This window comes from Pelodiscus sinensis, chromosome 30, assembly GCF_052426305.1.
Source record: "Pelodiscus sinensis isolate ZL-2025 chromosome 30, ASM5242630v1, whole genome shotgun sequence".
Taxonomy (NCBI): domain Eukaryota; kingdom Metazoa; phylum Chordata; order Testudines; family Trionychidae; genus Pelodiscus; species Pelodiscus sinensis.
In genome coordinates this window covers 1,165,311-1,179,904 of record NC_143081.1, presented here as the reverse complement: position 1 = coordinate 1,179,904, position 14,594 = coordinate 1,165,311, and the positions used below count along the sequence as shown (strand labels likewise).

Below are 14,594 nucleotides of genomic sequence, written 5' to 3'. Positions count from 1 at the left end.
GGGGGAGGGGCAGGGCCGGGTTGGGGCAGTTGGGGGGGCTCAAGACCCCGTCTCACCCCCTGTCTCCCCCCAGCTGGACTTCCACCGGGGGCTGCTAGCGGAGCGGGCGGTGGAGGCAGCAGCGGCCCCAGGGCCCGGGCCAGCCGGGGGGCGCGGGGGCCGGCGCTCAGCCCCCCGGGAGCGCTCGCGGGAGCCGGAGCGGGCGGTGCGGGAGCAGTGGGCGGAGCGGGAGCGGGAGATGGAGCGGCGGGAGCGCACGCGGGCCGAGCGCGAGTGGGACCGCGACAAGGTGCGCGAGGGGCCCCGCTCCCGTTCCCGCGAGCGCCGCCGCAAGGAGCCGCCCAAGGCCAAGGAGAAGAAGGCGGAGAAGAAAGGTAGGAGGCGGGGCTGGGGCTGGAGGAGGCGGGGCCTGGGGAGTGGGGGAGGGGGAGGGAAGGGGAGGGGGAGGAGCTTGGCTGCAGGGGGAGGAGCTTTGGGAGCAGGCAGGGAGCTGAGGATGGAGCTTGGCTGGGGCAGAGCATCTGACCCCCGAAACCCCCACTGACCCGCCCCCCGGCCTCCCTCAGAGAAGGCCCCGGAGGAGCCCCCGGCCAAGCTGCTTGACGATCTGTTCCGCAAGACCAAGGCTGCCCCCTGCATCTACTGGCTGCCCCTGACCGACACCCAGGTGAATTTGGGGGGCCTCTGGGGGGGCGTCGGGGGTGCCCGGGACTCGGCCTGTCTCCTGAGGTTGGGGGGGCGTCGGGGGCTCCGGGACTCGGCCTGTCCCTTGCATTTGGGGGGCCTCTGGGGGGGTGTCGGGGGCTCCGGGACTCGGCCTGTCCCTTGCATTTGGGGGGCCTCCGGGGGGGCGTCGGGGGCTCCGGGACTCGGCCTGTCCCTTGCATTTGGGGGGCCTCCGGGGGGGTGTCGGGGGCTCCGGGACTCGGCCTGTCTCCTGAGGTTGGGGGGGCGTCGGGGGCTCCGGGACTCGCCCTGTCTCCTGAGGTTGGGGGGGCGTCGGGGGCTCCGGGACTCGCCCTGTCTCCTGAGGTTGGGGGGGCGTCGGGGGCTCCGGGACTCGGCCTGTCCCTTGCATTTGGGGGGCGTCGGGGGCTCCGGGACTCACCCCCTTTCTGGCAGTTTGTGCAGAAGCAGGCGGAGCGGGCGGCCCGAGCGCGGGAGCGCGAGCGGCGCCGGAAGGAGCTGGAGGAGGAGGAGTCGCGCCAGCGGGAGCGGAGCCGCCAGGCCGAGCGCGACAAGCGGCGGGAGCACAGCCGGGAGCGCGGGGCCGGGGGCGCCCCTGGGGGGGCGGGGGGCGCCGAGAGGGGGGGCCGGGAGCGCCGGGAGGCCAAAAGGCACAGCCGGAGCCGGAGCCGCAGCACCCCTGTGCGGGACCGGGGCGGCCGGCGCTGAGGCTCATGGACAGCTGGGGGGGGTGGGCCCAGCCCCCCCACGGGCCAGCCCAGGACTCTGCTGGGGCCAGCTGGGTTACGGAGGGGGATAATTCTGCCCCCCCGGCAGATCCCTGGGTTGTCGCCCCCGCTCCCTGGGGCGCATCCCCCGAACCCCGTTAATTTGTATTTTATTTTGGGACAAATGTTTTTTTATTCTGCTGTCGCTGGGAATCGAGAGGAATAAAAGCCGGAGTTAGTTTCATACGCGAGGGGTGTGTGTGATTCGTGGGGGCGGTCCGGGGGGTGCAGCACCCCCACCTGTCCAGTGCCCTTCCCCCTGCTCCCACAGGGCTGCCCCAAGAGGCGAGTGTGGGACGGAAATGGACCAGGTCCCTTGATTGCTCTGGAGCTGGCGTCTTTCAAGGGCTGTGTTTGCTCCTTCCAGTCGAGATCCAGTCTGGGGCCGAGTGTTCAAGGGGGGCTGGAGGGTGTTTGTGGGTGTCACTGGGGGGGCCCTTTCCTTTGTAATTTTCCTTGATAAAAGTCGGTTAAAGCAGGCCGACGTTGCGGGCGCCTGGCGGCCCTAGATGGTGGCGCAGGTGGCCGGCTGCTCCGCCCCTGGAAGGATGAGGAGGCCCGGCTCTGGATTTCCCCGAGACTTGGGGGAGCTATTTCCTCGCCCTCTGCCTCTGCGCTCCGCTGGGGCGGCTGCCGCAAGGGGGCCACGTGGGGGGCGACTCGGCCAGCGGAGCAGGCGTCTCCCGGGACCCCCCCCTGGTGTGGAGCAGAAAGAGAAGGCGACTGGTCGGCCCCTTCCCGGCCCCTTGCCCAGCTGAACCCCCCGAGCTGTCCTGTTGCACTGACGCGGGGGGCTGGAAAAGGCCTTTTCTGCTCTAAGCCGGGGGTAGCCCCGAGGAATTTCAAACCCGCCAGGCCGGCGCTCAGGCCCCGCGTGTCCCCTGCCCCGCGCCGGGGGGACGGGAGTCTGGCCGGGTGCTTGCTGGCGGCGGGCGCCTCCCATTGGCGCAAGGGGCGCGGTTCCCTCCTGGGCGGGGGCAGGGACGTCTCGCAGTCGCGCTTCCTCCCGGCTCCTTGGGCGTTCTGGGGCGTCGTCCCCTGGCCCGTGGTTCCGAGCTCCGTGGCCGTGACCTCCGCGGGGGCCAGGCCACAGGGAGCTGCAAAATCAGCTGGAACCCTGCTGGGAGCACGGCTGCCCTGATGTGCGGCTCAGGCCCAGGTGCGCCGGGAGCCCCGCGTCCACCTCCCGGACGAGGGAGGGTCACAAGCAGCCGTGGGAGAGGCCCCCCTGGCCTGAGATGGGCGCGGTGAGAACCAAGCCGGAGCCATGGGAACTGGTGAGGCCCCCGGGGCGCCGAGCCTGGGCCCGGACTTGCCACTGACAACCCAGAGCAGTGGGAGCCCCCCCCCTTTCAGCCCCTTTGGCCCCAGACGTTGCAGGCAGGGAGGGACTAATACCCGGATCCCACCACCTCGTCCGGCTCCCTCCTGGGGGGGGCCCACCTGGTCTCCGCCCCTACAGGCTTCCTGGCCTCGATTTCTGGCTCCACGGCACCGTTTGCCCGTCTCCCGGTCCCTCAGCACGGCTCCGAGCCGGGATGCGCCTCGCCGGTACCGCCACGGCACCGGTCTCCCCGGCCCTTCCAACAGCTGCCACGTGGGCGCGACCGCGGGATGCCGTGGTCCCCGAGGGAGGAATCCCTCCCTCCCTCCCCAGACCTCGCTGCCAGTCCGCCCACAGGAGTGCGGCTGCCCAGGCTGGGACCTGCGTCCGAGCTGGGTTCGGGCTCTGATCCCGGCACCGAGGCTCCAGTGGGCGCGGTGGAGGCAGCCCTGGTGGTTTCAGCTGCTGCAGAGCGAGCCCCACCCTGGCAGGGGGGCACGTGCGAGAGCCGGCTGCCAGCTCCGTGCCGCCAAACCACCGGCGTTGCCGGGAAGACACCGACTCTTAGTTGGGACGCCGGCCACATGTGAAGATCTCCCTGTCCCCGGGGCCGAGCGGGCGGGGGGCCCAGAGCCCCGTTCTCAGGCCCCCTTTGCCACGGCTGGCTGGATGTGTGGTGCCGGCTGGGGGCAGAGTCTGCGGCCTTCTTTGGGCCCAGGCAGACGCTGAGCTGCCCGGGGTGAAGGACCTGGGGGCCCACAGCGCTTCCCCCCCCTTCCGTGTCGGACTTTCAGCCACGACCCTGGCCTGGGGCTCAGGTCCTCCCGGGCCAGGCCTGTCAGCGGACGGGGAGAGGCCGGCAGCCTGCCCTGCCCTCGGCGAGAAGGGAGCCAGGGACTCGAGGCAGCTGGGGCCTCCCCTGGTTTGGCTTTGGGCCGTTGGTTTCCTTCCCACGGGCCTGGCCCCGGCGCCCTCCCCCTGGGGCCTCAGCTCTGGCAGTTTTCATCCCTCTGCCCCTCCTCTCCAGCCTCCCCCGCCCAAGGTGGAACCCGGGGGGAGACATGGGGGGGTCCCCCGAGAGCTGGGGGGGTCTGAGACGCAGCCACTCGACCGTCCCCCCCACAGACACTGGGCCACGCCGATGGGCATCACCCGGGCTGGCATGAGTGGGGGGGGGGGTCCTCGGGTGGGGGGGTAGCTCCAGCGTGCGAGTTGTGGCCCCAATGGAGCTGAGCTCCACTTCTGGGAACCGGAGCCCCTGCACCAGGCTCCGAGCGGCTCCCTGTGTGGAAACAGCCCCGGCGTCCACCGGGGGCCGGTACCAGGGGCTGTCGGGCCTGCCCTTGTGAACAGGCATTGAGCGGCCCCGCTGGCTCGGGTAAGCCAGCCCCACAGCCACGGGCGCTGGCCCCCTGGCCGGCACCAGGGCGACGGGGTGCAGGGGTGACGGCGCTTCCACGGCCACCGGCCACGTCTCCGCTTGGCGCTGCCCCGCTCCGGGGGCTGCACTCGCCTGTGGGCAGACTGGGGCCCCTCCCTGTCCGGCTCCCTCCGGTCCTTGCAGACCACAGGGGGGGGGGTTCCCCTGGGCCCCTGCCTGGCCCGGCTCGCAGAACAGTGCGTCCTTCGTGTGCATCGCCCCCCCCCCCGCGTCTGACTCGCCCGCAGGCCTTTCCGGGGGTTTCAGGTGCTGAGAGGCTCCCGGGCGGCCGCCTTCCACGCGCCGGCGGCTTTTCCGTGCTGCCGCGGCTCTGGCCTGGTGGCTCGCGGCGTCCAGACCTTCGCTCCAGCACCCTCTTGCCTCAGGTCCCCGGTGGACGAGGCCTGGCTGCGCCCCCGCCCAGCCTTCCTGCCCGGTCCAGAGCCACCGGGACGTTTTTCCACCCGCCTTCCCGGAGCCTCGCCCGGGACGTGGCCGGTGCAGCCGGTGCCCGACCGGCCTTGGCTTTCTGCGGCGCCCAGGCTGAACTTTCCGCGAGCGGATGCAGCTCGTAGCCACGGCGCCCGAGCCCAGGGGCCTCCCAGAACAGTGTCTTGACCTGTGTCCTGCCTCAAGTCAGTCGGTGTGCGCCACGGAGAACAACAGAATTTAAAAATGGCTGCCCTTAAAGGGCTGGTGACTTTTTTTCTCAATAACTCTCTCCCCCCCCCCCCCCCGCGACCTTTTTTTTTTTTTTTTGGCTCAACAGAAAATCCTCCCTGTTCCCCATATAAACAAATTATTGTTTCGTGTTCCTTGGGCTTAAAAAATTCAAGAAACACTGTCCCAGATCTCACTCCGGCTCGGCACGACCTGCGAGGGCTTCGTTCCGCACCCGGGTTCCACTCTGGGGCACCTGCAGCCCCCGCCAGCCTCCCCCAGACGCCCCCGAGGGACACCACCTTGGCTGCTGCGCGGGAGTCGCCGTGTGTGGACGGGGCTGGAGCCAGCACGCCGAAGAAAATTGGTGTCCAGCCTTTTGTGGCCTGTTCTTCGGGGTGTTGTCCGTCTGTTCCACAACCCCCCCCCCCTCCCGTTGTGCTTAAAAGAAGCACCCGGGATCTTTTTCAGGGGGATAAGGCAACACGCCACATTTATTGATCACACACAGAATAATCCACACGTATCGTATGCACGTGACACATCACACTCGTGCACTCTCACACACACGCACACACACTCCGTCTTGTTACCAAACGTTGCTCCCCCTCACCGCACTGGCCCAGAGAGTTAGATGGGGGAGGGGTGAGCCGGGCTCCTGCCGATCCGGATCGATGCTCCCATGTGGACAAGACGAAAACCCGGGGTCCCTCTGCAAGACGCCTCCTATTTCTCCCTCTCGTGCAGCCAGTTAGTCACCACCGGGCCTTTCCCAACGCGGCTTCAGAGAGAGTTCTGCCGGGGCCGGCACCTGCTGCTGGACTCCCCAGCGTCTGTCTGTCTGTCCAGTCTTCTTCATGAGCTCCCTTTGCAGGGATTGGCTTGGGTCTGGCTCCCAGCCCCTCTCCGCCCCTCACCTGCTGCTGGAGGGGCTCCCCTTCCATTCCCCATCCACACCGCGCTCATTCCGGCAGGGCAGGGGGGAGCTCGACAGACATTTCCTCTTACAAGATCTCTCTCTATAAAAAGGAAAGTTTCTCTTCATACAAAATTCTAGGAGAAATGTCCCAGAGATTCTCTACGGACGCTGCCCACAGCTACATCTTCATGCAAAGTTATACAGAGTGATAATGCCACAGGGATTTATCCACACACCCCAACGCTGGGGCCTCATATCCCCCCGTGGGGGTGGGACCCAGTCCCTACTGGTACTAGTAGGGAAAAATCGCCAGCCACGGTTCCCATGGCGCAATGGGACGGACGCAGCCCCTCGCGGAGAACAGCTCCCCCAGGCAGGCCCTGGCTTTTCCCCGGGGCACAGAATTAAACCGTTGTACCCGTGACATTCAACTGAACCGTTTCCCACTTCTCGGTAGGGCCGAAAAACAAATGAACCCTCCGGAAGGGAGGGAAACATGGGACATTTGGGTGGCTCGTTCCCTCCCCCACTCGCCTTTTAAAAACGTGAAAAGCAGCCGATAGTCTGGTAGCACCTTAGAGAGGAACAAAACCTGTCGATGGGATCGGGAGTTTTCGGGAGTGTGGGAAGTCCAGAGCCAGGAAGACGTTGGCCCGTCTCTTATTCCTGTTTCCTAGCAGGGGGATATTCACGTCCCTTAAAAGCAGGGGGCAGGCGCAGCTGGGCTTGTCGTTAACATGTTTGATTTTTGGAGGGTTTAAAAATGGAGACTTTGGCGAATGGGAGCAAAGTGCGACACGTGCGGGTTTTGTCGCGTTTTCCTCGGCAGAGACGCCTGAAACCTGGCCAGGGAGCTCTTGTTCAAATGTTCGATTAAGGGGAGAGAAGTATTTCAGCGCGGTCTGACGGCGGAGAGCCACAATGAGCTTTGGGGCCTTTTCCATGTTTTTTCCCAGGCAAAGGAATAATTTGAAGCCTGAGGGTTAAAACGCGCGTTGACTCGGTGCTGGGTGAGCTGTGGGCGTCGGGAATGCCGACTGGCAATTGGGCCGCGACGTTTGAAACGCTGCGGGGGGGACTGGATTGAAAAGGGGCGGGTGGGAAATTTGTGGGAATCAGGGAATCGAACGGTTTTTCTAAAGATTTCCGGAAAATCGTTCCGGCTCGTGTGCAAATCCAGCTTCTGGCTCTGGCTCTCTGGTGTTTTCTGGAGCCTGGGAACAGAGATGGGAGAGCGAGCGAGCGAGCGCCGGGTCCCTGCCATTCCAGGCCTCGCAAGGACCCTCTGCAGCGTCTCCAGGGAAGGGAGACGGAGGCACCGGCCCCGGCTCAGGAGAGACGTTGGCTCCAGGGCCCAGATTTGGGGGTTTTGGGCTTTTTGCTCTTGGGAAAATGCCAGTTTGTGCAAGTGGAGTGCGAGAAACGGCCCAGTCGGCCCCGGGGGGGGGGGGGGGGGGGGGGGCTGGTGCAGGGGCCGGGGCCATGAGTCAGGAACCTCCTGCCCCCAGGGAGCTGAGACCCCCCCAGAGAGCAAAGCCCCCAGCACAGGAGGGGTCCGGGGACAGCAGGCCGGGGCTGTGCCCAATGGGGGGGTCTTACACCAGCCCCCCCCCCCCCCCCGGGGTGCCCACAGGCTCTGGCTGGAGGCCGCTGGGCGATTGGACTCAGGGGAGCGTTAATGAGCAAGTCCCACAGTCTCCCTGCTGGGATTCCGGGGGGGGGGGCTGCCCGGGGGGGGGGCTGCCCCCCCCATCAATCTGCCCCCCCTCCCGCTTGAAGATTCAACAGCTCATTAAAACCGTCAACCCCCCCCCCAGCAGGAGGTGAGGCTCCCTGGGAGCTGGGAGAAGGGTCAGGGGGCTGGGGGGCAGGGCTGGGGGGAGTGGGGGGCACTGGCAGGGCTGTTGGGGGTAGTGGGGAGTAGGGTCAGGGGGCTGGGGGAAGTGGGGGACACCAGAGGGTCTGGGGGGCAGGGCTGGGAGGGGCAGTGGGGGGCACTGGAACGTCTGGGGGGCAGGGGGCTGTGGGAGGGAGTGGGGGGCACTGGCAGGCCTGTGGGGGGCAGGGGCAGGGGGCTGGGGGGGAGTGGGGGGCAGGGGGCGGGGGGGGGCAGGGGCAGGCAGGGCGGGGGGGCGGGGGGCACTGGCAGGGTGGGGGGCAGGGGGCTGGGGGGGGCACTGGCAGGGCTGGGGGGCAGGGGGCTGGGGGGGGCACTGGCAGGGTGGGGGCAGCGGGGGGCAGAAGGGGAGCTGGCAGCAGGGATTTCGGGGGGGCTCTGACCCCCCCAGCCGGCGGGGGGGCGGGAGGAGCGGGGGGGGGGGGGGGGGACGCGGCTCGGTCTCCGCATCTCTCGCTTCGTGCCCAGACAGCGGCTCCGGCTCCCCCCGCCCAGGTGAGTCCGGGGGGGGGGGGGGGTTTGTGTCTCCTCCCCCCGCCCGGGGGGGCTCTGGGGCCGGGGGGGGCGCGTCCCCCCTTGTCTGTCCCCGGCGCCTTCGCCCCGCGACTCGGATTAAACATGGACCCGGGGGGGGGCCGGTCCCCCCCGCCCCCCAGCCCTGCCCCCTCCCGGCCCCCTGCCCTGCCCCACAGCCCTGCCCCCTCCCGGCCCCCCGCCCCCCGCCTGCCCCCTCCCGGCCCCCCGCCTGCCTCCCGGCCCCCTGCCCTGCCCCCCCAGCCCTGCCCCCAGCCTGCCCCCTCTGCCCCCCGGCCCCCTCCCGGCCCCCTGCCCTGCCCCCAGCCCTGCCCCCTCCCCGCCCCCCCCCCCTGCCCCCTCCCGGCCCCCCGCCTGCCCCCCAGCCCTGCCCCCTCCCGGCCCCCTGCCCTGCCCCCCCAGCCCTGCCCCACAGCCCTGCCCCCTCCCGGCCCCCCCCCCCGCCCTGCCCCACAGCCCTGCCCCCTCCCGGCCCCCTGCCCCCCTTCTCTGCCCCCTCCCCACCCCCCCAAGCCTGCCCCCAGCCCTGCCCCCTCCCAGCCCCCTGCCCCCGCCTGCCCCCCAGCCCTGGCCCCGGCCCCCTGCCCTGCCCCACAGCCCTGCCCCCTCCCAGCCCCCCTGCCCCCCTTCTCTGCCCCCTCGACCCACAGCCCCCCCAAGCCTGCCCTCCAGTCCTGCCCCCAGCCCAACTGCCCCAGCCCTGCCAGTGCCCCCCACCCCCCACCCCCCAGCTCTGTCCCTCCGAGTCTCTGCTGAGACCTGGCAGCTCGTCACACGGGAGGCGGGATCCTGGCTGGGCTCCCGGGTCTCTGCCCCCCCCTTGAACCCGGGTCCGGGCGCCCAGCTGACCCGTCTCCCCCCAGGTGCCCCCATGGGGCGGCCGGGGGGCCCACGGGCAGCGCCCCCCACGGCGGTGTGAGCGGGCGACATGCCGGGCCTGCTGGGACTCCTGCTGGCCTGGCTGGGGGCCTGCGGCTGCACCGGGCCCCTGGGCCCCCCCTGGCCTGGGGCCCGGGAGACGCCCCCCCAGGCCTGGGAGCGGCCGCTGCTGAGACCCCGGCGCAGCTGGGTCTGGAACCAGTTCTTCGTCATCGAGGAGTACGCCGGCCCCGGGCCCGTGCTCATCGGCCGGGTGAGCCCCCACGCCGGGCCGGGGGGCAGGGCTGGACGCTGGGGGTCCAGGGGGCGGGGCTAGTCACCAGGTGCTGGGGAGCAGGGCCAGATGCCCGAGTCCCGGGGGGCAGGGCCAGGCGCCAGGTCCCGGGGGGGCAGGGCCGGGTGCCGGGGGGCAGGGCAGGGCCGGGGGCCGGGGGACAGGGCTGGGCGCCGGGGGGCAGGGCTGGGTGCAAGGGGGCAGGGCCAGGTGCCAGGGGGCAGGGCTGGGTGCCGGGGGGCAGGGCCGGGCACCGGGTGGGGCAGAGCTCTGTGCCGGGTGCTGGGGGGTAGGGCCGGGCGCCGGGGGGCAGGGCCGGGCACCGGGTGGGGCAGAGCTCTGTGCCGGGTGCTGGGGGGTAGGGCCGGGCGCCGGGGGGGCAGGGCTGGTCACCGGGTGCCAGGGGACAGGGCCGGGTGCCGGGTGCTGGGGGGCAGTGCCGGGCGCCGGGTGGGGCAGGGCCGGGCGCCGGGTGGGGGGGCAGGGCCTGGGGCCGGGCCGGGCCGGGGGGCAGGGCCGGGCGCCGGGTGCCACGTCCCCTCTCCCCCAGCTGCACTCGGACGCGGACCGGGGCGAGGGGCGGGTGCAGGGCAGGGGGGGGGCAGGGCCGGGCCGGGGGGCAGGGCCGGGCGCCGGGTGCCACGTCCCCTCTCCCCCAGCTGCACTCGGACGCGGACCGGGGCGAGGGGCGGGTGCGGTACCGGCTGGCGGGCGAGGGCGCCGGGACGCTCTTCGTGGTGGACGAGCGGACGGGCGACGTGCACCTCACCAGGGCGCTGGACCGCGAGGAGAAGGCCGAGTACCGGCTGCTGGGCCAGGCCCTGGACGGGGCCTCGCGCCGGCCCCTGGAGCCCCCCTCCGAGTTCCTCGTCCAGGTGCAGGACGTCAACGACAACCCGCCCGTCTTCCCCCACGGCGCCTACCACGCCACCGTGCCCGAGCGCAGCCACGTGGGTGAGTGGTGCACGGAGCCCCCGCCCCACGGCCCAGCCGGTGCCCCCCACCCCGCCCCACGGCCCGGCCGGTGCCCCCCGCCCCGCCCCACGGCCCGGCCGGTGCCCCCGGCCCCGCCCCCACGGCCCTGCCGGTGCCCCCCGCCCCGCCCCACGGCCGGGCCGGTGCCCCCCACCCCGCCCCACGGCCCGGCCGGTGCCCCCCGCCCCGCCCCACGGCCCTGCCGGTGCCCCCCACCCCGCCCCACGGCCCTGCCGGTGCCCCCCACCCCGCCCCACAGCCCGGCCAGTGCCCCCCGCCCCGCCCCACGGCCCGGCCGGTGCCCCTCACTCCTGCCCCACAGCCCGGCCGGTGCCCCCCACCCTGCCCCACGGCCCTGCCAGTGCCCCCCACCCTGGCCCACGGCCCAGGTGGTGCCCCTCACTTCTGCCCCACAGCCCTGCCGGTGCCCCAACCCTGCCCCATGGCCCAGCCGGTGCCCCCCACCCTGCCCCACGGCCCGGCCGGTGCCCCCCACCCCGCCCCATGGCCCAGCCAGTGCCCCCCACCCTGCCCCACGGCCCGGCCGGTGCCCCCCACCCGGCCCCATGGCCCAGCCAGTGCCCCCCACCCTGCCCCACGGCCCGGCCGGTGCCCCCCACCCTGCCCCACGGCCCTGCCGGTGCCCCCCACCCCCGCCCCACGGCCCCGCCCCACGGCCCGGCTGGTGCCCCTCACTCCTGCCCCCTGGCTGCACTCTCCCCTCAGGAACCTCGGTGATCCAGGTGACGGCCCACGACGCGGACGACCCGAGCTACGGGAGCAGCGCCCGGCTGGTGTACACGGTGCTGGAGGGGCTCCCCTTCTTCTCCGTGGACCCCCAGAGTGGTACGGCGAGAGGGGACGGGCGCTGCCGGGGGAAGGGCGGGGGGAGGGTATTTCTGGGGGGCCCAGGATTCCCCGCCGGAGCGGGGAGTCCTGGGGGCCCCTCGGCAGCGTCCGTCCGTCTGTGCCCGCAGGCCTGGTGCGCACCGCGAGCCCCGACACGGACCGGGAGGCGCAGGCGGAGCTGCGGGTGGTGATCCAGGCCGTGGACATGGGGGGCCAGGCCGGGGGGCTGTCGGGCAGCGTCACTGTCACCGTCACCCTCAGCGACGTCAACGACAACCCGCCCAAGTTCCCGCAGGGTGAGAGACCCCCCGGAGCCCCGCACCCCACAGCGCAGCCGCCCTCCCTGCGGGGCGCCGGGCTTCCAGGGCGGGGGGCAGGGCAGGGGCAGGCGTCTCTCTTGGCCTGACCCCCGCCCCCCACAGGTTCGTACCAGTTCTCGGTGCTGGAGTCCCTGCCCCCCGGCTCCCCAGTGGGGCGGCTCCGAGCCCGCGACCCGGACGAGGGGGAGAACGCCCGGCTCAGCTACCGGCTGCTGGACGGAGACTCGCCCTTCGCCATCAGCACCGACCCACTGGGCCAGGACGGGCTCCTGACCCTCCACCAGGTGTGCCCGGCCCCCCCCGATCCGCCCGGTCCCCCGATCCGCCCGGCCCCCCCCATGCGCCCGGACGACTGCCCCCCGATCCGCCCGGCCCCCCGATCCGCCCGGACGCCTGCCCCCCGATCCGCCCGGCCCCCCCGATCCGCCCGGCCCCCCGATCGCCCGGCCCCCCCCGATCCGCCCGGCCCCCCGATCCGCCCCCCCCCCATGCGCCCGGACGACTGCCCCCCGATCCGCCCGGCCCCCCGATCCGCCCGGACGACTGCCCCCCGATCCGCCCGGCCCCCCCCGATCCGCCCGGCCCCCCGATCCGCCCGGCCCCCCCCGATCCGCCCAGCCCCCCCCATCCGCCCGGACGCCTGCCCCCCCGATCCGCCCGGACGCCTGCCCCCCGATCCGCCCGGCCCCCCCCGATCCGCCCGGCCCCCCGATCCGCCCGGCCCCCCCCGATCCGCCCAGCCCCCCCCATCCGCCCGGACGCCTGCCCCCCGATCCGCCCGGACGCCTGCCCCCCTGATCTGCCCGGCCCCCCTGATCCGCCCGGCCCCCCCCTGATCCGCCCAGCCCCCCCCATCTGCCCGGACGCCTGCCCCCCGATCCGCCCGGACGCCTGCCCCCCGATCCGCCCACCCCCCGATCCGCCCAGCCCCCCGATCCGCCCGGACGCCTGCCCCCCGATCCGCCCACCCCCCGATCGCCCAGCCCCCGATCCGCCCGGACTCCTGCCCCCCGATCCGCCCACCCCCCATCCGCCCAGCCCCCCGATCCGCCCGGACGCCTGCCCCCCGATCCGCCACCCCCCGATCCGCCCGGACTCCTGCCCCCCGATCCGCCCACCCCCCGATCCGCCCGCCCCCCCGATCCTCCCGGCCCTCCCCATCCGCCCAGACGCCCGGCCCCCCCCGATCTGCCTGGCCCCCCCATCCGCCCAGACGCCCGGCCCCCCGATCCGCCCGGCCCCCCGATCCGCCCGGACGCCTGGTCCCCCCCCCGATCCGCCCGGTCCCCCCCGATCCGCCCGGACGCCTGGTTCCCCCCGATCCGCCCGAACGCCTGGTCCCCCCCCGATCCGCCCGGTCCCCCCCCGATCCGCCCGGACGCCTGGTCCCTGTCCCCTCCAGGGGTCCCGACGCCCCCAGCTCCCAGGCTGCCCCCAGCCCGCCCACCCTGCCCCGCTCTGCCCCAGGCCCTGGACTTCGAGCGCCAGGCCTACACAGGCGGGTGGAGGCAGCCAACACGCGGGTGGACCCGCGGTTCCTGCGCCAGGGGCCTCAAGGACGTGGCTGGGGCGTGGCACCGTGGAGGACGCGGCCGAGCCCTCGGCCTTCGCCCCAGTCCAGCTACCGCCCAGTGGCTGAGGGCAGCCCCCGGCACCGCGGTGTGTAAGCCACAGCCTCCGACCCGGACACACAGGCAGCGCCATCCAGTACTGGCCACGCCCCTGCAGGGGGCTGTGGGGCGGGAGGCGCTGGCCGTGTGGGCTCCCACAGGCGCCTGCACGTGCGCTGGCCGTGTGGGCTCCCCAGCAGGGGCGCCGTGGGTCGGGAGGCGCGTCGGTGGGCTCCCCAGCAGGGGGCGCCGGGTCGGGAGGCGCTGGCCGTGTGGGCTCCCAGCAGGGGCGCCGTGGGTCGGGAGGCGCTGGCCGTGTGGGCTCCCAGGGCAGGGGGCGCCGTGGGGCGGAGGCGCTGGCCGTGGGGGCTCCCAGCTGGGGGCGCCTGCGGGCTGCGAGGCGCTGGACGTGGGGGCTCCCACAGGGGGTGCCGTGGGGCGGGAGGCGCTGGCCGTGTGGGCTCCCAGCAGGGGGTGCCGTGGGGCGGGAGGCGCTGGCCGTGGGGGCTCCCAGCTGGGGGCGCCGTGGGTTGCGAGGCGCTGGACGTGGGGGCTCCCAGCAGGGGTGCCGGGGGCGGGAGGCGCTGGCCGTGGGGGCCTCGCAGCTGGGGGTGCCGTGGGCGTGTACATGGACACGGGGGCTCCCAGCAGGGGGTGCCGTGGGGCGGGAGGCGCTGGCCGTGGGGGTCCCAGCAGGGGTGCCGTGGGCGGAGGCGCTGGCCGTGGGGGCTCCCAGCTGGGGGCGCCGTGGGGCGGGAGGCGCTGGCCGTGGGGGCCTCGCAGCTGGGGGCGCCGTGGCGGAGGCGCCGGCCGTGGGGGTCCCAGCAGGGGTCACTGTGGGCAAGCTGTCCCCAAAAATGGGGGCACTGGCCATGAGGAACCCCGGCCCCTCCTGCCTTCTTGCCCCCCCCCAGATACTCCATCCTCACCACTCGGACCCCGGCTGGTATTTCAGCATCGGGGCTCACAGACCCTGCGCACGGCCCTGCCCTCGACAGGAGACGCTGGGCCTGGCACCACCTCACCGTGGTGGCCACCGAAGTAGGTAGGGGCAGGCCGGGGGCAGCTGCCGGGGGGTCCTGGGGGCCGGGGGAGACCCAGCCCGGCGGGGGCCTGACAGCTTGCGGGCCTGCCTGCGTGTTCACCGGCCTCCTCTCCGTGTCTGCCTGTCCGCTTGGCTGCGTGGCTGTTGCATGTTGGTGGCGTGGGCTGCGTGTTGGCGGCGTTGGCTCCGGACGGTCGGCCGTGCATGGTGCTGGCATCACTGGCGCTGTGGGGCCGGCACGTGGCCGTGGGCTTTGCACGCTGGGTGGCGGTGTCACGTGGATTGGTGTGTGTTGGTGCCTGTGCTTGCCCGCTGTTTGTACGTGTGGGTCGGGCGTGGCGCCCGTGTGGCTCATGTGTCTCTGCGTGTGGCTGGCGTGTTTCTCCGTGTGGCTCATGTGTCTCTGCGTGTGGCTGGCGTGTCCCTCCCGCGCT

General features: G+C 72.9%; 2 protein-coding genes across 6 annotated transcripts in view; both read left to right on the top strand.

Moving 5' to 3' along the window:
* Window positions 1–1,638, top strand: part of ACIN1 (apoptotic chromatin condensation inducer 1) — a 28,413-nt gene extending 26,775 nt beyond the window's left edge. For 4 of the 5 annotated variants that reach the window (XM_089774488.1, XM_089774486.1, XM_089774487.1 and 1 more), the window contains 3 exons: window positions 74–374; window positions 567–667; window positions 1,123–1,638. In XM_089774488.1, coding sequence (XP_089630614.1) covers window positions 74–374; window positions 567–667; window positions 1,123–1,395 — 675 coding nt within the window. In that variant the 3' untranslated portion in view covers window positions 1,396–1,638. The remainder of the gene's footprint in view (window positions 1–73; window positions 375–566; window positions 668–1,122) is intronic. The other variant, XM_089774489.1, reaches the window with a different exon arrangement.
* Window positions 1,639–8,935: 7,297 nt separating this feature from the next.
* On the top strand, window positions 8,936–13,172 carry CDH24 (cadherin 24). Its single transcript, XM_089774161.1, is given in 7 exon segments — window positions 8,936–9,340; window positions 10,021–10,315; window positions 11,063–11,182; window positions 11,314–11,481; window positions 11,608–11,789; window positions 12,973–13,000; window positions 13,003–13,172. Coding segments are annotated over 7 exon segments (1,167 nt in total). The 5' UTR covers window positions 8,936–9,136.
* The last annotated feature ends 1,422 nt before the right edge of the window (window positions 13,173–14,594 follow it).